Source organism: Eretmochelys imbricata, chromosome 6 (genome assembly GCF_965152235.1).
Source record: "Eretmochelys imbricata isolate rEreImb1 chromosome 6, rEreImb1.hap1, whole genome shotgun sequence".
Classification (NCBI taxonomy): Eukaryota; Metazoa; Chordata; order Testudines; family Cheloniidae; genus Eretmochelys; species Eretmochelys imbricata.
In genome coordinates this window covers 24558352-24585463 of record NC_135577.1, presented here as the reverse complement: position 1 = coordinate 24585463, position 27112 = coordinate 24558352, and the positions used below count along the sequence as shown (strand labels likewise).

Here is a 27112-nt window from a genome sequence, read left to right as displayed (position 1 = left end):
CCATTTTTGCACAACTGGTGGCCAGAAAGCTGGCTTGACTAGCTCCCTTGTGTAAAGGGAAATACTGAATAGCATAGAGTCATTAGGTTTCAGAGTAGCAGCCATGTTAGCCTGTATTCGCAAAAAGAAAAGGAGTACTTGTGGCACCTTAGAGACTAACAAATTTATTTGAGCATAAGCTTTCGTGAGCTACAGCTCACTGCATGCATCCGATGAAGTGAGCTGTAGCTCACTAAAGCTTATGCTCAAATAAATTTGTTAGTCTCTAAGGTGCCACAAGTACTCCTTTTCTTTTTATAGGGTCATTAGTAGCATAGAACTGCTATTTTAAGCCAGCCCTGTGCATAACAGGCATTCCCATAAGAAAGTGGATGTAGATGGGATGTCCCTATGCATTGGCGAGACCCTCTATGGCACAGTGGCTTTCCAGGAAGCTACTGGACACCAATATTCACCAGCTAATGGGGCAGGTAACCACTATCAAAAACTTTAAATACACGAAAAGCCTCTCAGATCTCCAGGGAATGTGTGCTGAAGGTAATAAAGGGGAAGCTGTGTAGTCCAATGAATAGAGCATCATACTGGCATTACAGAGAACTGGTTTCTACTTCTAGCTCTACCGCTGACCTGCTGTGTGTCCATGAGTCACTTAACCGCTGTTTCCCCACCCACTCTTTGTCTGTCTTGTCTATCTAGATAGCAGGCTGTTTAGAACAGAGGCGGCCTTGCATAATGTGTTATGTACAATACCCATCACAGCGGGCCCCATATCTGTTGGAGCTTCTTTGTGCTAACAGAAAACAATTATTAATCATCAAGCTGATGGGAAGGTTACCCTTGGAGTCCTCTGTGCACAGTTTTTCTTTAGGGTTGCTGTGGACAAACAACAAACAAATGTGATTAATGCTTTATTTCCTTAAATCCTTACAGAGTAGCAAAATAAATTCACAACTGTATCCAATTAAAAAGAGAACCACCTTCTGTTAAGAAGCTGATGAGAGCTGAACTGCAGAGATTTCCTACTAGCAGAGCCCACGTAATGCCTGGCTAATAGGTGAACTCTATCCAAACCTCTTACCATCCCACTGACCTACCACGACATGCAGTCGAGCAGCGAGACACACTCCCTTTGTTCCTCATCGTAATACGGCTTCTCAGTGCTGCATTCTGGGTAACAGCCTGGAAAGTGAACAAAGAGCATGGAGACTTTTGTCGGAGTAGTAAAGACCCAAATGCAAACACACACACTGGAATAGCTGTAAAAGATATGTATTTATCTTCACAGACAGAGCTGGAATTCTTCATGAACAGATCACCTGTCCCCTCTTTTTTCTCTTCCTATAACCAGCAACTATTCGTTAACTATAGATGACCAATAATGCTCTTATAAACCCAGCATTAGTGACCCTCTAACTCTGCAAGACTTTGAAGGCATCAGGTCAAGTTTGCCCTGACTTACGCCCCTTGATGTCAATACAGTCACATGGGGAGTAAAGCAGGGAAGAATTTGGCCAGCGGTGCTCTGGGGAAGTTTGATTAGTCTTCCAAGGAAAGACAAAGCGACCCCATTGCTTAAGACATTCAAAACAAAATTGGACTAGTTTAGGCCCCTACAGGAAAGCACTTGAACATATTTTGACCCATCAAAGGCAAACAAGAATTACCTTAAAAAGAAAAGGAGTACTTGTGGCACCTTAGAGACTAACCAATTTATTTGAGCATGAGCTTTCGTGAGCTACAGCTCACGAAAGCTCATGCTCAAATAAATTGGTTAGTCTCTAAGGTGCCACAAGTACTCCTTTTCTTTTTGCGAATACAGACTAACACGGCTGTTACTCTGAAACCAAGAATTACCTTCTAAACTATACAGCAGGTTACCACATTTTCCCTGTGGATTCCTGCAGGTCTTTAGACAGGGGGCTCCACAAGGCCTATAGAACCATTCGTGTTTGTCAGGTGGATTGTAGTAATCACAGAACACAGCTGGAAGAGAAAAAATGCCAAATCTCAGAAAATGGATAAGGTCCATGTTCTAATTCTTTAAAGCAAGAGGGCTCGCTAGTCATGCATCTGCACAGAAGTTAGGATTTTATCCTTCTTATCTTGAGTATGACTCACTGTATGGAGAGTACTTCTTAATGTGCATTTCTGTCTGTGAGTACTTACGACAAATGCTAGGTCTCCTCCAGTCAATACAGACACCGACTCTATTACAGCTCCTTGAATAAGCAGCTACTGAGGTACAGAAGCACTCACAGTCTCCCACACTGTCACAGCCACAGAAGTCAGACACACAAGACTCATAATATGGCATCGGGTTGATCTAAAAAAATAACAAAAACTCTGTTATAACACGTATTCCTTCTCAGTACTTTGTCTTCAGAGGAGACAAAGGGCTCTAAAAATCTGCCATTCAGTGTCAGTTTCTTTGGCAGAATCTGGATGGGCCTATGTGGGAAGTTGATATTTAAAGGGATTGGGCTATTTGACTAGCATTTTAAGCTGCCTTGTTTTCATTTGCTTGGATTGTTTTGGTAGAGCTGGACCTTATAAATTTTTTGATTCAAATGTATAAAATGATGAAACCTGCACTGAAGGTACCTTTAGAACATATGCTCTGTAGCATAGGACTAGAGCTGTTTAGAACAGCTATCTATTGTGAGACCTTTCTAATAGGCATGTATCACTTCAAAGTAGCTAGGATAAAATCCTGGGTCCACTGAATTCAACTGGGCCAGGATTTCACTTGTCTTTGGCAACCATATGCTATATTATCCCAAAGGTTTCCAGTCACTTCTTAGATATTACCCTCTTCTAGCCAAGCATTATCTTTTGGGTCTTTGGTCATTTAAAACAAGTTTCATTCTATATTTCCTTGAGAAGAATACAATGGGATTTCACTGGTGTAACAGTGAAAGGGTGGTCTGTGTAGCTCTTCTGCTCTTGTGTATGTATAAAGCTCTCTTCAATAGTAATAGGATTTGTGTATGTAAATCTGCTGCACAGAGAAGATAGAAAATGCCTCTGAAGTGTCAAGAGTATTGAGAAAATGAGAGAGATCACCTTACTGTGGCAGGCTCCAAAGACATTGCTCTTGATAATGCTGCAGTGCTTTTGCCCCAGTACAGATTTGAAAGGCTGATCAGCACACAGGTCAGTCATGTTTATGTTTGAGCAGCTACTGGTGACTTTCCAGCTGTTCCCAAACTCCTGCACTCTCATCTCCACTGACTGCCCTCTGGTGGTAAAGTCATTCTTTGAACGGCCATCAAAATCACCACAAAGGCCACAGACTTTGCCCTGAAGAATTTATACAGATTATAAGAAGTGCTTTCTAAAAACAAAATGAGATCTGCTTTTGCACGGAAAATGAACTAACAAACTGCTAGTAAAAGCCTAGTAAAAATATTTGCAAATTCCAAACATTCCCGAAAACACAACAACCTGCAGAATACTTCTTGGAAAGAACTGAGATATAAGTAACAAGATGTAGCCATTAAAGGCCTATATAGCCCTGTACTCTGTCCTGGCTTTACATCTAGCTTCAATAATTTGAATATTTCATACTGATGTGATCATGAAATAATTTAACTATGGCAATAAATTAGTGCCCTCTTACCCATTAGAGTGAATTCATTTTCATGCCAGGATTTTTAAACACGGGCTCCATTTTTGCAGGCATAATTTTGAGAAGAAACCCCCCCCAAAAAAAACAAAAACAAAAACAAAAAACCAACAACCCACCTCTGACAATTCATTACTGAAAGAAAAGTTGAGAGCACCATTAGTCATTGGCACATAATTGGCCACCACAGAAATGGAGGCACAGTTTGAAAATCAGTCCCTCAGTTGCTGCAGTTGTACCCACCTGGAAAGAGGGTGCCACCAGAACCATTACTGTGGTCTTTTGGTCCCACATGAAGGTCATTCCTAAGGAAGTTTCAATCACAATATAAACCCCCCTGAGATCCAGCTTGTAATTCTTTACAGCATCTGGCTCAGTGGTTATCTCCTGAATTTTTCCTTCCAGGAGTCTGATTTCAATGTTCTAGAATAAGGAATTAAAATGCACTGAAGGAAACAAGGATGGAGTCATAAATGTCTAGGAAACATGGCATTACAGACAGACAAACTTTTATCCCATTCTATGCAGGAGTCTCATTCAGATCATTGCATCACACCCCATCCTATTTCTTCTACCCTTGAACTTCTGCATCTTGGCCAAGGTCCCACTGGGACAATTTACACCCATGCACCATCACTGAAGTCAACAGGGCAGAATTTGGTCCCATGACTCCATGGCCACAGAATCTTTCAGGGTAGCTTCCTCAAAAAGCCTTTTCTTGGTCACAGAAATCCACTTCTGCTGGAAATTCAGCTGCCATCTTGAGTTCTGCCTCATCAGCTCCCTATAGCACACACTCAGACGTGCTGGAATTCTCTTATTATGCCTGCCTGTCTCTTCCTCTTCCCATCCCTTAAATGTCCACACTCCCTTCACACATTCATCCGTTGCTGTCTTCCCTGCTTCCCTCCCATCCCCATCTTAAATGCCCAGTCCCCCCAGCACCCACTGATCTACTTTGTATGCCCATCCCTTCCTACCCTCACCTACCACTTCTTCCTTTTTGGCCATAGGGCTTCATTAGGGACATTTCTAATATTAGCTGCATCACAGTGTTAGGGTATAGTAAATTCATGACTCACAAAATTAAGTCAGATATCCCATTCTATCAGCTACTCCCACATAATCCAAAGTTAAGGCTGGACTCACCTCCAAAATCAATGTGATCTTCAAGGAACAGATGGACAGTGATTTCCCACACGCATTGTTCTGAGTTACAATTCGGAAGGTGCCATCATTGGGGTTATTGGGGCAAAAGTCCTTGTACAAATAAAGAAAACCATATCTGATCTTGTTATCTGACCAGCACATGTCTTAGAAATGTCCACGAGGGAGTAGTAAATGATCTATATTTCTAATAATTGACTCCACATTTCTTGTCTTTTTTTTTTGTTCAGAAAAAGTTACAGGTGGGATTTTCAGAAGTGCCCAGCATTAGCCTATCTCTTCTCATGCTGAAGTCAAGGGGAATTTTAATAGGGAGAAGAGGTAGGTGAATGCTGAACACTTTTATAAGACCCCACCTGACATGTCCAAAATTATACAGGAAAACCATTCTGTAATGCGTTTTTCGCTCTGCACAGGCTCTTCACTATGAGCAGAACTGCAACCTCTACATTTCAAAACACTGAAATAATAGAGGCCTTGATTTCTACCTCCCTGCAAAAAGAGTTTCACTGCATCTAAGGTCACTAACATGCAGGTTTAACCTTCAGATGTTTCATTCACAAAAAGGCGTTGTCACTTTAGGACTGCCTGGGCTGTAGAAGCATTTGGTTTTTCACGAGGACTCAGAATTAGCCTACTCTACAAAGCCGTGCTGTTAGTGAAGTCAGTAGTGTTACACCAAGGATAAACCTGGCCCTCAATTATGTTCGCCATCTAATAGCACACACCCAACAAACAGAACACACTAGAATCAGGCCGGCATTATTTGGATGTGGGTTGGGAGGGCCAAATGCAAAAGGAAGTGTAAAGAAATCTAAACTGGTTAAACATACAGATTACACTACTTTAAGACCAGATCTCTTTATTGCTGAATGATCACATAGAAGCCAATGGTCCAACACAAGGAGTAAGGCCATGCTGAGACTAGGAAAACAGGTCATGTTTTAAAAGGTTAGCTATCACCAACACAGACAGGGTTTTACACCTTTAAACACATGCTTGATGGTTGTGGTTAACCCTAAGATTTCACCTAGTATTTTTCTAGTCGAGATATGGCCCATTCATATCAAAATCTGGCCCTTAGAATCTCCACCACTTCTCCAAGGATACACTGCAGCCCCTTCACATCACCTCTGAACTGGGCCCTGAAGTCTAGCTGTGTTATGGAAGTCTAAATTAGGGTAAATTGGTGGAAGGAAGGAAGGTATTTATCAGTAAAAGTAATATGATGGCGTGGGCTGGTGACACCAACTGTGCTACCTACACGCAACTCTGAACGTGGCCCTGAGTCAGCCTCCACACCTTTCCCCCCAATATCACAGGACAGAGAGTACCCCCAATTTCATTATTATCTCCTCTCAGATTTACTTTTTCAGTTAGCTTGGCAGTCTTAGCAAGGAGACCAGGGAGAGTGAGCCATGCTACTCAGCTGTCAGGCAGAACCTTCTCTTCGAGATACCAATGCATTAGTCACTCAGCTCAAAATCCTGTGCCCTGTGCCCAGCTCCCTGTGCTTCAGCTCTCTCTGGAGAGAATGCCTCCTGCTCTGTAGCTCCTACTTCAAACCAGAGATGAAGTAGAGATTACAGTCTTAGTGTCTCAATTCTACCAGGGCAATGACTAGTGCATCTACATGGCACAGGATTCATCAGTCTTGCTCTACCCCTTGCATCTGTGTGTTAACTTAGAGGGAGACGCCAAGGAAACCAGTGCCCCTTGTGTGGGTGTTGATATCCTGATTGCCCTGCCCTTGTGTGGTGGAACATCACCAGGTCTGATATAGTTTGGGATCTTCTATACCCATGCAGCGGTGGAGGGGCAGCCTCTTATCGGTGCCTATTATACTTGCATGTGATAGCCATCTAGTTATTCAAACAGCACTGCAACTTGAGCCTGTGAAGAGCAACAGCTCTCAGACAGGTAACGATGCTTTGTTACCTGAGCAAGAATATAATCGCAATCTCCCATGAAATCAAACTTTTCTCCATCGAAGCTCAAGTAATGTCCATTTCCGTACACAGTGCACGTTCCCTGGCAAGGGTTCTCTGTGCAGTTCCACTGTCTGTTGTTACATGTGCTAGGAGATGGAAGGCAAAATATTACAATCTTTACATCAAAGATGGTTTTATATAACTCTGGATAGTTACGGAATTACTGAACATTTAAATTAATCCCTTTTAGTGGATCACAGAACACAGTGGCCTCTCATACTAGCAGTGTTGGACTGTACGGTACTTTGAGGCCTTGCTTTAATATTGTCTTAACAATGACAAAAAGAACACGAATGTTTAATATTGAATGTCAAAGCTGGGCTTCAGGCAGCCAGAATAGTAGTTAGAGCCAGAATCCACAGTCACAAGACAGGACTCAAAAGTCAGCAGGATCAGGATAGCAGGAGGTCAGAAGCAAACAACAAACTGGAGACCAGAAACAAAGTTGGGAACCTGGGTCAGGATGCCAGGGAGATCAGAGGCAGGAGATAAACTGGAGGTCAGGAACCATAAGTCAGATCGGAGGAATCAAGCCAGGTCAGGATACTAGGAAAGCAGGCTCAGAGAGTAGGATGCATACAGTGTAGCAGGGTGAGCCCAGTTGTTCAGACAGCTTCCTGATCCTGCTGCTGGCTTCAGTAGAGCCAATCAACCCTGGGAGTGCACCAACTGGACATCAGGGGTGGAGCCTCATACTGAAACTGCACTTCATTGATCCTAACTAAGCTGCTGCTAGGTGGAAGGTTGGAATATAGCGGCTCTTGTAGGCCTGGGTTCAAGACTGTGGATTGTGTCATTAAGACACATATTTGACTTTTACATTTTGTTCTTTTGGTTGTTTAAATTGCATTAAAACAACGAATGAATTTTCCCAGTCACCCACATAAAGACCTGGAACCTGATAGTGAGGATTTTGGGGTAGGTCACTTTGGAGAAAGCCATTTCAACATTAATGAAGCATCATGGGAAAAAATCAGCTCTTAGTTACACAGGTGTGTATCCCATGTAATTCCGGTGACTTCACTGGAATTACACCAGATTCAGATCAGTGTGACCAAGGGCAGAGTACTTAGCCTGTGACCTCTTCAAGGCACGGACTGTAGTTTTTTCCTACGTGTGTACAGAGCACCTAGCACAATAGGACATTGATCTTGATGGGGCATCTAGGTGCATCTGTAACATAAATAATTAATAATGGTGGTTTGGCAGCACAGATTAATACTTAATGCGCATACAAAATGGTGATCTACTGCCCACAGGCCAAACAGTCTTATGGCTTTTGGCTCTCCCTTAGTCTTTGTGTCCCACTGAAATGCTTGTGAGGAGATGGATATGCCATTGTCACCTAGATAGCCAAACATTTATTTACTCTTCCTGACAGATCTACAAGATGTTTCTGGACGTCTCCTCCTTCTTGAGGTGATCCTTCAAAGATATCAGTCCAACATGCTCAGCCACAAACTGCAGGCTCTGCATAAACTATAGCAGCAGCTGGAAAAAGGTTGGTAAGGACGGAAACCACCATCAGCCTCACCCCTGTACAGCTGTGTAATGAGAGGCCACAGTCTTGCTTTGAACCAGGCAGGGATTTTCATGTTTCATGCTTCAGGCAGGTATGTGCATGACCAGTTCACAGAAGAGGTCAAAGGTAATTTAAGGTGGGGATGATACCTGCTGTTGCCATATATGCATATGAATTGGTGCAATGTGGTGCAGACAGGAAAGAGTAACACCTTTCCCCTTTTATACCCAGTGGAAAAGTGGGGTACTGAAATGAAGCTTCCACAATGGATGGGAAGATCCTGCACAGATCTCAAAATACATCCTGTTTCTGGGCATTAACTCTCATTTTTTTACTGGCCTGCATTTTACAAGTTATTACCTTATGAAGAAACAAGTTATAAGACATTGTGGAATATCATACCATGTGTTACAGCGGACTGTGATATTTTCCCCAGGGTTATAGAAATTTCCTCCATGGACACAAGGGCACTGGTCCTCAGCAATGCAGACCCCTTTACCATCAGATATAAGCCCATTGGGGCACATGCAGCCAGAGACACATTCTGTGACATACTGTGAACATACAAATACAATGCAAGGTGATGTATTAATCATCCAGGAAGGAGAAAGAAAAAGTGGAGACAATTTAGCTCTGGTTGCTACATTGCAGCTGCCAAATCAGAAGTCAAGCTGGGAGCTTTCTAAGAATCAGGTCCATGATATTCATTTGGAACCCAACTGGTTTACAGATCTATGGTTTTCTGTGCATTAATTTATTCTATACCAGTGGGAAATAAGATTTTAAAAATCATCAAATTAGACTGCTGCATATTCATTAACATGACAATGACAGGCATGGTGATAACGTGGGTAGCTATCGCTTCTCTATTGTTATCAGTGGAAAAGGTGGTTTGTGAGCAGTGCAATATTAGCATTTGTTATGCATGATCATGCATGCAAAATAATAAATAAGCCATGCATGTTCTTATTGATATGAATTTAGTCCCTTACACACTGCATGTCCTGTGTCTTACAACTTTTCTGACACTCAGATCCAGTTGCTCCTGGGCCGGCAGAGCTGCAGTCAAAGTAAAACATAGGAGCAGGACAATCTGCAAGAGGGAAAAGCCATTACAGAAGGGTCAGTTGGTGAAACTGGAATGGATGCCATCAAACAATTTGTGCCAACGTAGACATTTCCCAAAATACTGACTGAGCATGTCAGCTAGGACTGGGGGAGTTTCTTTTATACAATTTTGAGCTGTTGGCTTAATTCAACAAGTGAAACTGACAGACATTTTTTGTCTTTTCAGATGTTTTCCCCATTGAGGAACTTTACAAAGAGTAAATATTTTTCTTTTCTATAAAATGTAAGACTAATACTCCACTGATTTTCCTTATGAAGATCAGTCTCTGGAGGTCTCAACTGTACTTATTCAAATTTAATATTTTTTCTCAAAATAATTTTCCAATATAAACAAAAATGTTCACAGAAAATTTTCATTTTGGTTGAATTTTTTTTCATTTTGAGGAAAAACCAGAAAAAAACATTGTTCAGTAAAATGTTTGGGTTTTGGTAACATTTTTCAGTTTTTTGGTTTTTAAAAACTGATCATTTTACTGAAAATTTGAAGTGAAAATGGTTTTGGAAAACAAAAAAATTGTTAAGTTTTCTGTTTAGTTATTTGTTAAAAACAAAAATTCAAATCGGATGGCATACGGGAAATTCCTGTCCCTTTCCCCTCATGGGAAAAGGGTTTCTTATACTGGGATGTGTGTCAGATACAGCCTGGAAATCCTGTGGAGCAGCCTTGCTGTAACGCCCAATCCCACATTTGTAGTGTTGAGAGACCTCACAGTTAGAATCCTCCACCCTCTTGCCATTGGTTATCCCCATAACTGTGCCCTCCCACTTTGGTATAGAAGGGGAGATGCCAGGCTTAGACAGGAGCATGCTGCAGACAGCAGCTGCTCCCCCCTTCCTCTTGATCCAATGAATCTTGCTTCCACTTTATGGTTTGAATAGACTTGGGGGACAGGGAAGCATGGATCCCCCATCCTTTCACACTTGTCAGTTTCTACTGGCTTTAACTTCTCTCCACTGAAGGATTGAGTACCCAACCCTGGACATAGGAATCCTTTGAGTCAGGTGCTGGCTTAAACCAGAGAACCAACCTGTCAGGAGCAGAGCCAGTATGAAGCTACTGATACCACTTGTTCCTTGTATGACTGATTTTTTGTCAGGCTATTAAGGATCCAGGGAAGAAGCAGAAATTATTGGATGACTAGATCGACCAACCTTTGAAAGCAGAGCCAGCACTTCACATTGACAGTCATCGCTAAAAAAAAAAAAAAACTGCTTCCACACCTTTAGGATGCAAAAGACCAAGTTCCTCCCTGAGAAGTCTTCTGAGAGTTCAGTAACCAAGCAGTATTAAAAGGCCTTGATATTTTCTATCTATATCAGATCAATGGCATGATATAGAATTGCTTGTGAGAGAACTCATTCATACATATTCATTTGTACACATCCGTACACATATCTCTATTTCTACCCTGTCAGAGATTGGAATTATTTGTGATATTGGAAAGAATGCCCTTTCTGGAAAAGAAGAAACACAGAGGTGACAGACACCTCACAAATTCTAGATGTATGTACATTTGAGATGATGTGTTCAAAAGGACAGAGTCCGAATGAACCATCTTTCCACCTTTGAAGGACTAGTTATTAAAATGACCTGAAGCATCTAGAAGTGAAAATTACCCTTTTCTCATCTCATGAACTTTGAGAGATATATCTATTTTTGAAGAGTTCAGCAAGTTTGATGACATTTTTATAAAGAAAGCTATCAATAGGCTAATACTCACCTCTATAATTAACACATTTCAGGGAGAAGCAAGACATACATACAACACAGCTATCTGTTAAAAAAATCTGACAAATACATTGAAAACTACTTTAAATTCTAAATTACAGCTCAATGGTAGAATTTAGCAAAATCTCACCTTTTTTCATTATAGCTTCTCCAATGCAGTCTAATCTTCCTCGAATACATTTGCTAAAAATATTTCATAAAATGAGAAACATCAGCTCTTCTCACATGTAAACGAGAAAGAAAACATTATCTAAAAGCTCCACCACACAGGAGAATATCAGACACACCACAGTGAGTGGTTCATGTAATCACCCATAAGCCAAGATGGAATTATCACCTCAGAGAGAGAGGCAGAGAAGGGCATACAACTTTTAGTGTTCTCTCACTTGCAACAGACTTTTTTTTTTTATCTTTAGGCAGTTCACTTCAGCTTTCTGCATCTGTTTCGCCTTGGTACTTACCTACTTAAGAGGGGTCTTGCGATGCTAAATTAATTAGTGTTTATAAAATACTTTAAGATCCTCCAGTGAAAGGTTCTGTATAAATGCACATTATTATAATTACCGATTCTCTGTTATTCGGTGTAATATACTGAGCTGGTTGAAAATGCCAGTTATTTTTCATGGAAAATTAAATCCTTTTATTGTTTTAGTTTCAGTCAATTTCTTGATTATTCAATGCTGGAAAATTTTGATTCTCAAAGACCATTTCTGGCTCCAACGTATTCTGTTTTTGAAAAATGTAAAAAATGTTCTGATTTCCTCTCTCATTTTTCATTTCAAAAAGAAGAAATTTTCAGTGAAAATAAAAATTTTCCGCAACAAGTTGTAATACTGGCAAAAAGCCATTTTTCACAAAATTACAAAAAAGTGAAATTTCAGTCAGTCCTAATACTGCATGAGGAGGACTCCTGAGGCCAGGCCATTCATAAATCTACCATTGTGTCCCACATTTGCTTCCACCCCTACCATTCTTTTTTCTTTCTTCTGCAGCTCATTATTCCTTCCCCACTTCTCCACTGCCCTCCTATCTCCCTGCTAATGTCCCTTCTACTCTGCTAGCCCCTCTGACCTCCCTCCTCCTGAGTTCTGATCAACTCTCCATTTCTTTTCCCTTTCCATGCATTCCACCCCTGCCCATTGCAGCTAATCTCTCCTTGTGCTCCTACCAACTATGTGTGCCTGTCACCTCCCATGTTCTAGAAGCCTTTTGTTCACTCTTAGAGCACTTGGATTAACCACTTCGGGGTTTGTCCATTGGACCATGGTGGAGCCAGTATTGTCAAATAGAAAATCTCATCATTCCTTGGTATGATATAAATTCGTTCAGAGATTATTACTTGCATAGACTACAGTGTCTGTTTAACATGGCAATCCATCTACCATACATTCTTCGGTTCATCTGAAACAACTTACCACATGAGTTTGTCCTCTTGGAACGATTTCCCAGCTTGAATCGTCTTGTCTTTATAGTAACATGGACAGTCGTCTGGAGACACACATTCATCAGCATTTAGGTAGGTCTCCTTGGGACAACCACAGCCCTCTACAGGAGTGCTCTGGACATTACACAGCAGATCAGGCTCGCCCAGGGAGCGGCAGGAGTGGTTACAGAACTTCACATCATAGCTGAATACCATCGTTTCAGGACAATCTTTAGAGACATCTTTGCAAGACAAATAAAACAAGGACTGAAATGGGTTTGTGACCTGCAGTGTTAAATTTCACGTCTTGATGTAGGTGATAATTACATATACTGATAACTACATATACTGAAGGCTCTTCTCCAAAGGAAAGTGTTGTATCCCTCCTTGCCTAAGGTATTTAGAATTAATTAGCCAAAACACTGAAATATATACAATGCTATCACATATCAGGGCCCAAAAACTACATATTTCTAACATGTCCTTATGTTTAAAAACAAACAGCAGCACCCCCAGCACTCATGCTGACTGAGGTTTCTCCAGGCTGCACAGTTCCCTGTGTTGTTCCCCAGCAGGTCGGACTGCCAAAGCAGACCTGCTTTGCTTTCTTTCTAGATGTTAGAAACAGCATAATTGCCCACCATTAAGTTACCACACTGCTCTTTCTGAGCAAGAATATTTATTCTTAAAGCAAAAGCATGAAAGAAAACATATCAAAAATAATAAAAGAACCTACACACATGCCAATGAAGCTTACCAGAGATCACCCTCCCCTGTCCAACCCCAACAAGGGCGCTGGCAGGAGTCAGTCCTTCAAACCCCACACAGGGGCTTCTCTGTGGCTACAAGTTTGTAACTCCTTTTGCTCAGAACAAGAACCCTCATGAATAGGTCAAGTCCTTCCAGTTCTTCCCAGGAAAAACTGGAGGCTCCCTTGGATAGAAGGACCTGTCTGTTTGCTGGATCAGAAAGCAGGGCCTGAGTCAGTTTTAACTGACACTATTTTATCCAAAAGTCCTTTCTTTGTCTGTTGTTACCTAAAGAATCCAGTTTGAACCAGTATATGCAAGCCTCTTCAGGTGGTGGCACCCCTCTGGAGGTGTTATAACCTGAGAGAATTTGCCTAATTTACACACACACACACACACACACTGTTCTTTGCTCCTGGAGGAGCTGTGGTCACCCTCTCCCATGAAACTACATACAGTCCCTGGCCCACAATGATACATAAACTTAGTACAGTAAGATCTACCGAAGATATGAGACTCTCCAATTAGGAGTAATTTGAAAAAAAAAACGAACAACAACACTATTATTGTAAGTGCTGGGCAGCTGCCAGAGAACTCTCTGCTGATGACATGCTATTGCCAAGGAAACGACATGAAGATTCTAGAAGCTCTCTGGAGAAGAACAGAAAGATGGAATCACTCATGGAGCATCCTTTGGGAAAAAGAAAAGCAAAGCCTTTGGGCTTCTCTGTGTGGACTGAAAGGCAAAGTATCAAGTCTAACAGGCCTCAGTTATCCTTCTGAGCAAGGCTGATCAAACTGCATGGGCTACTGGGGAGCGGCATCTTCAAATCTCTGCACCAAGTACATGGTAAAATAACCTTGGCTTGCTCTGAGGGGTAAGTGGCTCATGCCATTTTAGCTGGTGCCAGATTACAGGGAAGAGCCAGAATGGCGGATATAACCATGAGGAGGGGCAGGGCAGCGCAGTGTCCTCTATGGCTATTGGCCAATCCAAAGGCCTCTAAAAGGGAATGAGACTTGGTGGTGTTTGGCAGTCCAGGTCTAAATTTGATGGAGGGCTGAGCCAAATTTTGGAGCCATCAGAGGGACAAACGCTGCTCCATCATTCTGCCTTTGCTGCATAGGTAACTAGTTCAAGGATGAGAGCTCTACTGTGGGGTTTTCTGAGAAGATGTTTGATTACACTATTCACTGTTAAAGATGTGTAACCTTTGAGGTTTGAACTGCCTTGCATCTGGCTGCAGGCATGTCCTTTTTTAATGTCTCTGCAGTATCTGAAAGAGCCTTGGAAATCAAAGCAGTGTGAAACACCAGTGAAATGGAGCACACTCTGGCCTATTTACTCATTCTCTTATGAATAATGCTGCACAACAGATTTTATTCTTAGCACTAGTATGTTCCCAAAAGGGTACTTATTCTTCTTTACACAAGTCTGAAGGCAAAGAAGTATTGTGAAGGTTGAACAATCAGTATTTTTTTCCCAGCATTAAAGGGTAATTTGGGTATTGTTTGAAGCTGATATTACCAACTTCATCATGAGTGAATGGAAGTTTTGTTTCTTAAACCAATGCTACAGCCCTCTCCTGCTTTTCATAATGTAGTTCCTAACTTTTGGCACACACTGGAGTGCATCTTGTTCCACAATTCTTCACCTGTCAGGAAAGCTTTCAATAGACAGACACTGTATATAATACATACAGCTGTATGTTTCTACTCCAATCAGCTGTAGAATACACTGTGTTCCTTTTGAATTACTGTACCAAAAATTTGTTAAATTGCTCGTACTGTAATTTTAAATTCTTTCTACTACTCACTACTCTAATTACATTGTTTACCTCATCTGGAAAATTCAAGTAGCCTCAAAGGCATGTAATTAACCAATAGATAGACAAACTAGCAGATGCAAGGGGAATCTAAATTGCATATATACCATTATCTTATGGCTTTATATTCAGATTGGTTTCCAGTCATGAAATCATTCATAGGAAAAGTGAGATCTTCCAAAACTGCTGTCAATGAGAAGCGATTCTCATGCCAATCACTTGGGAATTATTGCAAACAAACCGCACTTATGATAGCAAGAGTTAATCAGGTGAATCCACTGATCATCAAGGGAAGCATGACAATGCAGAAATAAAAATGAAGGTAATGGAGAAAACTTAGTCCCCAGGTGTTTATCCTCATCCAGTACCAAGTGAGGTCAGTGGAAGGTGTACCATTAACTTCAACAGTGAATTGATCAAGCCCCAAAGAAGTAACCCCATTTAGCAAAAAGAAGTCTGTGATGTTATATATACCCATTTATAAGCATAAATGCATTTATCCATATATACCCCAAAGACTATTGAAACGGTCTATAGGAGACACAGATATCTAGTAGTAAGATCAGAACGCTGAAAGCTAGACTCCTATATTATTCCTGTCTATTCTACTGACTTGCTATGTGGCCTTCTGAGAGTCATTTATCACTTCATGCCATAGACTACCCATCTATACAATGCGGATATTAGTACTTAAATTACAGGAGAGTTTGTGGGCTGAATTCATTAATACTTATGAAGTATGTTATGATCCTCAGATGATATGTGCAAATACACTTTATGCAAGAAACTAATACTTTAATGTAACATAAAAAATCAGTTTAATTAAAATGGTGCAAGTTTGTATAGAGGTATGGACTGTAATGGTAGATGTCGGTCAGAAACTGAACAGAAATGGATCCTATGGCAGCCAAGACTAAAATATATTGAGAGTCCTTTGTATTCAGAGTTTGCCTAATTCCTGACGATGCTATGCCTTGATTTAGCTAAGGATATTAATCCCTCATTTTCATGAATGCTAAATTCATCCATTATTCCCATAGAAAGAACACACAAGGTCAGACCCTCGGCAGGTTTTAATCAATGTAGCTATCTTGACTTCAGTTGGGCAACATCAATTTACAACAAGCTGAGGATCTGGCCGAGAGTATACTTCTATCCTAGTTCTAAGATACCTATCACCTTGGCATGTGAGCACAGAACATAATTGTTTCAACAGCGTCAAAGCTCCAAAATGTGTTCTCTATGCACATACACATGTTAATATGTTACACATACCACAGACCCCATGCCTCCAGCCCTTCAGGTGTACTCCTCTTGCAGCACAATCCCTGGAGTATGTAGAGAGCACGCTACACAGGGCTGCTTCACTCTTCTCAGCATTACAAGTGTCATAAACACAGTTCTAGGCAATACACAAGGAAACGGATATTATGATGAGAGCCCGAGCAGCAGAAACAAAGAGCCATTTTAAATATTTATAGGATCATAAGCTCGTTGCCAGGGAGACTTAACCCTCAATATTGGAAAGCCAAATAATGTTCTTTTTTTGGATTACAAAGCAAATAAATTCAACTTTATTATGGGACAGTGTTTGCAACTTTTAAGGTACACGGGTTATTAGGTACTCCTCCTAATGACACACATTTGGTTAGCTGAGACTGAAACCCTGATCCTCAGTCCTCCCTGACATCAGTGGGAGGACTGGGCCAATAAATCTCACTGAAATCAACAGGAGCAGCAAAATTATCCACAACAAAATTCATTCCTGGTTTTGGTTAATTGCAACATATTTTAAACATAGCTGGCACATGAGTTTTCAATGAGCTTTAATAATTTGGAACATTTGAAAGGTAACTTACAAGCCATTTTTTAAATGGACCCAAAGGCACATTGGACAAGACAAAGTTAAAATCCCAGGTGATTTCTAAGTGACTTGTATCAAAAAAACACTGGATTTTTTTTTCAAATTTTTCAGAAACTTCTTTACCTTCAGAATAAACATGGCCATTTTCAGGCCAAGTCAGCTTTTCCGTATCATAATTACAGAGATGCAAAATCAGGGCTTTCTAAGGACAGTTTGTTGCCATTTTAATAGGGAGTAACTAATGTCTCTTCACCACAAAGAGTAAGATATAAAAGCTGCTGATGTTGAATATATTCTTTTTTTTAACATCTGAATTTTAAATGAAGCTAAGTGTGAAGCCAAGATGTTTCAGAAGCACTGATCTGTATTATAACATCTTTCTTAGAAGATTCCTTAAGTAACATGTTAAATTACCTTCTAGGTATAAACAAAGTGCACAGAAAGCTAGTGTCTTACCTCCATCTATTCAGTTTCTTTTATTCAGACCTTAAGACCTAAAAGTCTTATCATTTCACAATGAAAATGAGCTAGCACCATTTGTGGCAAGATATCAAACTAGTTAGTTTAAATACCTTGCTGGTTATGAAAGCCCCAGTCCAGCAAAACACTTAGGCCTATGCTTCACTTTAGACATATGAGCAGCCCCATTGACTACAATGGGGCTATGCATCGGAGCTCATCAGCCTCCTTTTCTTTGGAATCTTTTTGGTGAAAATGGGTCTGTGATGTTGTCTAATTAAAATATAATCACGCAAATCATTATTTCTACCACTGTTATATAATTGCAACGAATCTTATATAAAATGTAACTCATGGCCAGAAAGGGTTAAACAGCTTGCAGGCTGAATGACCCAACGCCAACCTTTAAAGTCATGTTAGAAAGGTATGTGAATGGTAATTAGGGCCATTCATGGTAAATAAGCTAGAACTTTGAAATGCAAACCTATATTGTTAGAAGTTAGAAGCAATACTGATTGTGTGTATCTTAAATGCTAGCCAGGTAAACAGACTGTTCCTGTCTGTCACTATAACTATTAATTCAGAGATCAAAAGGGAATATTAACATTTAGATAAATCTTGGGTGAAATAATGTCATTGTCTATATGTCTCTTCAAATTTTGTGATGACAGTGGTGTTTAGGAAACAGAAGGTTACATCAAAAACCTATTGTTTACCCAGGACTGCATGGTCAAGTGGAGGCTAGAAAACCGTATAAAAGACCATTGGGTCCTGATTCTGTCATCTCAGATCTGCTTGAGCTTTGTACAGGGGAAGCTTAGGCCACAAGGACTGAGATCCCAGTTCTCATTGCTCAAACACCCTGCAACGACATTGGACTATAACCTATGGACTATTTCTGAAAGAACTCTTTGCAACTACAAAATTCAAAGCTCACCATCTCTGCTTTGAATCTGAACCTCAATGAATTGAACCCATGTCTGTATGTGTATTGATCTTTTACTCATACTCTCTCTCTCTCTCTCTTTTCTTTTTTAATAAATTTTAGTTTAGCTAATAAGAATTGGCATAAGTGTGTATTTGGGTTACATCTGGAATATTCAATAACCTGGGAGGTAATGTGTCCAATCCTTTGGAATTGGTAGAACCTTTTCTTTTATATGATGAAATTAGATTTTCAGAAATCGTCATCATATTTGACGTGGGTACATGGATGGAGGCCTGAGGCTGGATTACTTTAAGGGAACTGTGTTGTTTGAACTTCTGAGTAACCAGTAAGGTATAACAGAAGCTGTTTAATGCTGGCTTGATAAATCTAAATATTGAATTATCCACCAGCTTTGAGTTTTGTCTGCCCCATTCTTTGTAGCTCACCCTAATTGAGTGATCCCAGCTGGCCCCCACTGGGACCCAGGTCACAGTGGCATAGTTGTGCTAGGATACACATTACCACAGGTTAATTGGGTTTTTGGTTCAGAACCACATGCTTGTCAAAAATTAATTTTGATATTGGAGAGTTTAAAGGTTACAAATCAGTTACAATGAGTGACCCATGACCAAGATCCTGACAGAAAAAGCCTGGAAGAGTTGTGCTCACAGAGGGAGTTGCCTTTTAAGAAAAAGCCCCAGAGCAGGAACTGAAAGATCTGTTAATTGCCAGTGATAAGTAAGTAGACCCAGCGAAAATGCTTGCAGTGAGAAACCAGCAGCAGTTTGAACATGCACAAAAAATAGCTGATATGAAAAGAGAAGCTGCTGAAAGAAAGCAAGAAAGAAAGCAAGCAAGAAAGAAGGCCATGCAAGGCACATGGAACGGCTGGCCGCTGAGGAGAGGGTTGTCAGACTTAAGATCCAAATCAAAAAAGCAATGGAAGAACAGCAGAAACTGTATCATCCTGAAAAGCCAGCTCCTCTCAAAAACAAAGATAGGGATAGAATCTATCCAGTTTATAACAATGTTCTATGACTCTAAGCAGTTGTCTGTGTGTAAACAACTATACCCCAACACTGCCACCTTTTATGTAAATGCTTTTAGTGTGAGCTCGGATAAAGATAGCCCTATAACTTGTGCAGAGAATGTAAAAATCACTGGTAAAAGCTGTTTAGGGCAAATTACAGCTTCTAATACCACTCTTGTTAAAGCAGATCTTGTCAAAAAGGAAGATTACTTACCAGATAAGAGTGTGAATATTGTAATCCTCTATGAGTTTACTGTAAGTGTGCCTTCAGCCAAAATCCACCTTGAGTGGAATGGTGTTAAACAGGAAGCTATAGCTGGTGTAAGGAAGTTATTGCCTAAGGATCTTTTGATTGAGGATGATATTAAAGCTTTGTTCAGTCAGGTTGACATAAACCAGTCACAGGAAAGAAATAATCCTAAACCTGTGTTTATTAAGAGCAAGGACTTGCCTATGGAGCGTTTCTCCGAATGTTTGTCTGAGAAAGATAGCTGTTTATCTGTGCAAAAAAGCAGTTTGTCTGCAAATGAAGTTTCTGAATGCCTGTCTAGTATCTCAGAAATGAATCTGGAATTAAATAAAGCACAGAGAAAGCTCTTTGCTTAGGAAAATGTTTCTCTAGAGCAGATTAAAGTTGATGGTCAGGTTAAAGCCCTAACCGAGGAAGAAAAGGGTACATTCTTGGTGAGTAATGGATTGTTGGCTAGTAAAGCTTGTAAAAGTGAGTCTAGCCAATGTAAAAGTGAGTTACTGAAAGTAGCTCAGTATGAGCCACTGTCTGTGGAAAGCAGAAGTTTGTCTGTTGGAAGTGGCAACTTGCCTGTTAAGGAAGCTGTCCCACTATCCAAGCATTTGTCTGTGAACAGCCATAAGTGCTGGGACAAGGAAAATGATATCCCAAGCTGTTTGTCTGTTAAAGGGGAATGTTTCTCCAGACAGAAGGAGACAGAAGAAGGCAGGCAAAAGAAGCCTGTCAGCCTGTGATGGTTGAAAATTTATCAAATGACTCAGAGTTGATTCTGGGTACAACTAAAGCCCAGGAAGAAAGTGGTCCTAAATTTGTGTCTGCTAGAAATAATGGCATTGTAACCAGGTTGCTTTCAGTTAATGTCAGAAATAGCTCCCAGAGACCAAGCAATTCTGATGCTTCTATTTTGCCTGTTGCTAGTGTGCTGCTGGGTAAAGATATGACAACCTCATCTTATCAGGTTGATATCATAGCCAGGACACAAGGAAAGCATAAAGGTGATTTGACTATGTTGCCCACTGACAATGTGGAAACTTGTGACAAGGAAGAAATGGTTCCTAAGCTTGTACCTGTTGTCAGCAAAGAGAGTCACAGGGGAAAAAACACTTCTAACCCTTTGACTATGAAGTTTAGCAGCTTGCCTGAACGGATGTTGTGTAAAAATCCTCCTAATGTGCCAGAGGTGATTCTGGATGCAAATAAAAGTCAGCAGGTGTTTGGTGATTTGTCTGTTGTGCCAAAGTCGGTTCTGGACATAACTAAAGCTCAGAAAGAATCTGTTGCCGTGCATGATATTGCAGAAGGAAAGGAATTTCTGGGTGAAATCTTTGAAGTCTGTGAGAAGTCAATAGCTGTGCCTAGACAGGGTGAAAAGGAATTGCTTCCTTTGATTGTTAATGGGCCACTGTTGATAGTAAACAGTCTCTCTTCTGAGGAAAGTGTGTTGGTGCCTAACGGCCAAAGTCTTTCAAGTAAAAATGAATCCACTGAATTTGCTTTGGAAAAAGCTAGAGTGGATAGCTTAAAGGAGGTTTCATTAGCTAATATTGGAAGTGAACAGTCTGTGTCTCAGGTTCAAGGAAAAGGCTGGATTCCTGGCTTTACACAGCAAAGCAGCCTTATGAATAGGCCCATAGAACTTTGGATTTGTCATGTGATTTCTTAGTAAGCTCTAATGTATCTGATGCCTTGTGGGTGCAGAAATTGGTAGCTGAAAAACAGGAGAACTGTAATTCAGACATAGTGATAGAAGGCTGTGTCTCTTTAAGGAATGGTGTCTGTGCAAACTGCCTAGCTGACAAGGGAAAAAGGAAAGGCAAGCTAACTCTTAAAAAGCAAAAATGCTTTCCTGTATCAGGGCTTCAATGGCACCATTTAAAGAGCCACCTTTTAATGAGTTTTAACTATAATTTTTATTTTCCATAATTTAGCACTGCATCTTAAAAACTTGACAATAAAGCATCTTTCTCTATAAATTTTATCCAGAGCAGCAAGGCTGACAAATAACATTGGTATGTTTCTACTGTAATTCCCCCTATGTTTCTCACATAGCATGGCAAAAACATGTTATTTCAATTTACTTCCTTGTTCATGCAATAGCACCTTCGATGATGTCAGCACTGCAGCTCTGGGAAGAGGGTTTGTTAATTAATTTGTGCTATCCCAGCTGGTTCCACAAACCCTTGCAGAACATTCTTAAACTCTTGTTTTATTACTTCCTCATTGGCACCAGTGCATTTATTTTTAAATAGCAAGTAGAATACAACAAGTAATCCCCACCTGATAAGAATACATTTATGGCAGGTCAAGTTTTGGACTAGACTAAAACAATTCCTTACCTTGACGTATAAAGAGGGATCTACAACAGAATGACAGGCAGCAAATACACCACTTGTATTAGACAGAAGTTCACACCAGTGCTGCCCAAATTTTTCTGAAAGAGAAAATAGGGATAAACTGCCCAAAGTCACATATGCAAATTTATAATCTCCCTCTTTCTCAATGGGCTTTACAAATCTCTAAAATGTTTTTCATCTTGAAGATATTTTAAGACAGTCAGGTAAGAGTGGAAGGAAATAGTAGACAATCAGAAACCATGGTGATGAGTGTGATTAGATTGACAGATATAGTGGACAGACAGTTAGCTATACCCCTGTCTGAACATTTCCATTTGCTACTAATATCAGTCCTCTGGTTTAGGTTTGCAGAACAGATGTTAGAATGCATTTTTCTTATTTCAATCAATTTTTTCCAATCGCTTCCAAAGACATGATAGAATTAGCCATGTGATCATCAGCAAACTGTAGATTTCATAACACATGGTGGCACTTATCAGGGCAGATCTTGCACTGAAGCCAAACTGGCAGTTTTGGGTGCACATAGGTATAGCTTGTTCAGAACGGACAGGCAGGGAAAAAGGGAGAATGTGTTGCCCTGTATATCAAAGATGTATACACTTGCACTGAGGTTGAGATAGAAATGAAAGGCAGCCCTGTTGAAAGTCTCCAGGTAAGGAAATAAGGAATAAAAACCACGGGTGACGTTATGGCAGGGGCCTACTGTAGACCACCTAACCAGGAAGAAGAGGTGGATGAGGATTTTTTGAAACAACTAAAAAAATAATTGAAAGCATAGGACTTGATGGTGACGGGGGATTTCAAATACCCACACATCTGTTGGGAAAATAATACAGCAGGGCACAGATTATCCAGCAAGTTCTTGGAATGATTGGAGACAATTTTTATTACAGAAGGTGAAGAAAGCAACTAGAGGAGAGTCTGTTCTAGACTTGATTCTGACAAATGGGGAGGCACAGGTTGAGAATTTGAAGGTGAAAGGCAGATTGGGTGAAAGTGATCATAAAATGATAGAGATCATGAGTCTAAGGAATCATAGGAGGAAAAATAGCAGAATAAAGACAAGGGACTTCAAGAAGGCAAACTTTAACTATCTTACAGAACTGGCAGGTAAGATTTGATGGGGAGCAAGTCTAAGGGAAAAAAGAATTCAGGAGAATTCGCAGTTTTTTAAGGAATCATTATTAAGAGCACAAAAGCAAACTATCCCAATGAGTAGGAAAGATAGAAAGTTTGGTTGGAGACCACCCTGGCTTAACCAGGAGATCTTCAATGACCTGAAACTCAAAAAAGAGTGATATAAAAAGTAGAAACTAGGTCAAATTATGAAGAATGAATATAAAAAAAACCACACACTAGCATGTAGGGATAAAATTAGAAAGGCCAAGACACAAAATGAGATTAAACTAGCTATGGACATAAAGGGTAACAAGAAAACATTGTGCAAGTACATTAGAAGCAAGAGGAAGACCAATAAAAGGGTAGGCCCGTTACTTAATGAGGAGGGAAAGACAATAGCAGAAAATGCAGCAATGGTCAAAGTGTCAAATGTCTCTTTTGTTTCATTTTTTACCAAAAAGGCTAACACTGTTTGGATAACTAACATAGTAAATGTCAGTGTAAATGGGGTAGAATCTGAGGCTAAAATTGGGAAAGAACAAGTTAAAAATTACTTAGACAAGTTAGATATCTTCAGCAGGGCCTAACAAAATACATCCTAGAATACTTAAGGAACTGGCTGAACAGATCTCTGAGCTATTAGTGATCATCTTTGAGAACTCATGGAGGACAGGAGACATCCCATAGGAGTGGAAAAGGGCAAATATACTGCCTACCTATAAAAGGGGAATAAGGAGAACCCAGGGTATTATCGACCAGTAAGCTGAACTTCCATACCCAGAAAGATAAAGGAGCAAATATTCAAACAATCTGATTGTAAGCACCAAGAAGATAATAAGGTGATAAATAACAGTCAACATGGATTTGTCAAGAACAATCACATGAAAACAACCTGACATCCCTCTTTGACAGGGTAACATGCCTTTTGGATGGGGGAAAGCACTGGATGTGATATATCTCAACTTTAGTAAGGCTTCTGATACTGTCTCATATGACCATCTCATGAGCAAACTAGGGAAATATAGCCTAGATGAACCTACTGTATAAGGTGGATGCATAACTGGTTGGACTGAATGGTTTCCAGTCAAGCTGGAAGGTCATATCATCTGGGGTCCTGCCTGGATCTGTCCTGTGTCTGGTTCTGTTCAATATCTTCATAAATTATATGGTTAATGCCATAGAGAGTACACTTACAAAGTTTGCAGATGATTCCAAGCTAGAAGGGGTTACAAATGCTTCGGAGAACAGGATTAGAATTCAAAATGATCTTGGCAAACTGAAGAAATGGTCTGACTAAATAGGATGAAATTCAGTAAGAACAAATGAAAAGTTCTATACTTAGGAAGGAATAATCAATTTCACAAATACAAAATGGGAAATGACCACCTAGGAAGAAATACTGCAGAAAAGGATCTGTGTGTTACAGTGGATCACAAACTAAATATGAGTCAACAATGAAATATTGTTGCAAAAAAAGCCAACATCATTCTGGGATGTATTAGGAGGAGTGTTGAAAGCAAGACATGAGAAATAAATCTCCCACTCTGCTCAGCACTGATAAAGCCTCAACTGGATTATAGTGTCCAGTTCTGGGCGCCATATTTCAGGAAAGATGTGGACAAATTGGAAAGTCCAGAGGAGAGCAACAGAAATTATAAAATGTCTAGAAAACATGAGCTACGAGGAAAGACTGAAACAAATGGGTTTGCTTAGTCTGGAAAGGGAAGACTGCAAGGGGATATGATAAAAGCCTTCAAACACTTAAAGGGTTATTATAAAGAGGAGGGTGATACATTTTTTTCCTTACCCACTGAGGACAGCACAAGAAGTAATAGGCTTCAATTGCAGCAAGGGAAATTTAGGTTAGACATTAGGGAAAGCTTCCTAACTGTAAGGGTAGTTGAGCCTGAAACAAATTATCTAGGGAGATTGTAGAATCTCCATCAGTGAAGGTTTTAAAGAACAAGTTAGATAAACTCCTCTCAGGGATGATCTAGATAATACTTAGAACTGCCTCAGTGCAGGGGACTGGACTAGATGACTTACAAAGTTCCCTTCCAGTCTTACACTTCTATGATTCTGTGATTCTATGGAATGCAGGCTCATCGGGCCAGATCCTCAACTAGTGTAGTATGGTGTAGTTCCACTGATTTCAGTGGAGCTATGCCAATTTATATCAGCAGAAGATATGGAGCATAATGTTAATAACAATATATTTTTAGTCTTTAATGTTCTTTATTCTAATACATCTTCTTTGGGGTTCAAATTAATCAGTGATCAAATCAAATGGAAAGTGCCACATCTTTCTGCATTAGTATATTTGTTCTGTTTTAAAAACAAAACTACCACCTTTTAAACATGGAAGAACAAACTTTTTAGGTTATATCCACTTCCAGAAGAAACCATTGTGTTCTCTCTTCTAATAGCACTGGAAGACAGGAAGCTCTTGTGACCATAAACTCCCTGGTTAAAAGTTTTCTAAGGCATTATAGGCTACCCAAAATACAACAGACATTTAGCTCTGGAACATCAGTGAGAATAAGTACCTTTGTCCACACTGTTTGCACAAGGGTCCTCAAAGTTGTCTTCAACATCAGGACAGCTGCCCCTAGTCTTCCATGAGTTACCAAAGGCTGAAGCTGAATCCTCCACAACTCCACTAATTGTTCGAAAGTCATCAATCTGGATGTTGTTGAAATTGCCACAAAGACCTGGGTGGGGGATAAATCACAATCAAATGGTATAAATAGGGTTTTGAGATTTAGAGGGATGAGCTTAGCTCTCTGGTGCTCTAGGTTTCTATCCAGGAAGTAGGAGACTTGTCTTGCTTGGCATATTTAATGTTCACACAGTACACTTTTTTAAAGGTATAATTTTTATTATTATCTATACTACAATAGCACCAAGGAGTCCCAACAGAGACTGGTGTTGTACATACACACAGTGAGAGACTGTCCCTGTCTCAAAGAGCTTACAAACTAAAGAAATGGCAAAAAAAAGTTGCAGAAACAGAATATTACCCCTTTTTACAGGCAGGAAACAGAGGTACCGAGAGGTCAAATGACTTTTCCAGGGTGTAACAGAAAGTCTGTCGAAAATATAGGAATCTAATCCACATCCCTTGAGTCCTGGCCCAATATCTTAACCAGTTTTCCTTTATAGTCTAATAATTCAAAAGATTCTCACATACCACACAATATGAAATTCAATTTATCTACCTCAGCAGAGTGGAAGGATTTAGTCAATTCTACCTAGACTTTAAGTTTTTATTGGAGGCATGCAAGGTATTTCAATATGGCTCTCAATTCATTAAGGTCAAAATGGAAGCAAGTAATTTGGACAGGAAGGGTGGTGGATGTACCATTATAATATGGGTAGACATCAAGAGCATAATATACTGTACCAGATGTATGATTTTGGTAAGAGTCATCCACTGTTATGAAGAGCTGCATAATGGGTTTTATTTGCACTTGAATCTGTACTCCCAATGAGGTCAAGATGTTGATGTAGAATGTAGAGGGTCTGAAGATAGTGATGCCATCTAAAAATACATAAATATATCTTTACCAAGAAAATATGCACAAATCTGCATATATGTGAAGAGTGGACTACAAATGTACACCTCCATTTGCTTGCTCACTGAACAGACAGTGGCCAGAAACAGATGCTTCAGAGGAAGGTGCAAGAACCCTGCAGCAGGCAGCTGTGGGATAACCTGGGGCAGATGTGAACACTGAAGAAGGAACACTTACCTCTAGTTATTGGCAGCACCGCAATGAAATTATTGATATAGACGTTTCCACAGGAACAGAGTCGGATATTCTGCAAATGGAAAATGAAATATGCCACAATGACAATCAAATATCAAAGAAAGGGATGGAATTGGTGTCACATTCTGACATGCTTCAGCCTTCGAAACTTGCTTACAGAAGGGAGGGTCTTTAATAA

General features: G+C 40.1%; 1 protein-coding gene across 1 annotated transcript in view; it reads right to left on the bottom strand.

Annotated features, from left to right (window-relative positions):
* The window catches only part of LOC144266509 (mucin-5B-like), a 65423-nt gene that overhangs the window by 19011 nt on the left and 19300 nt on the right, over positions 1–27112 (bottom strand). Inside the window, 17 exon segments of the mRNA XM_077819943.1 lie at positions 836–873; positions 1095–1179; positions 1855–1983; positions 2167–2323; positions 3064–3300; positions 3869–4048; positions 4775–4885; positions 6731–6869; positions 8708–8859; positions 9298–9398; positions 11293–11345; positions 12578–12827; positions 16436–16562; positions 22028–22122; positions 25711–25875; positions 26568–26705; positions 26917–26986. Coding sequence (XP_077676069.1) covers positions 836–873; positions 1095–1179; positions 1855–1983; positions 2167–2323; positions 3064–3300; positions 3869–4048; positions 4775–4885; positions 6731–6869; positions 8708–8859; positions 9298–9398; positions 11293–11345; positions 12578–12827; positions 16436–16562; positions 22028–22122; positions 25711–25875; positions 26568–26705; positions 26917–26986 — 2227 coding nt within the window.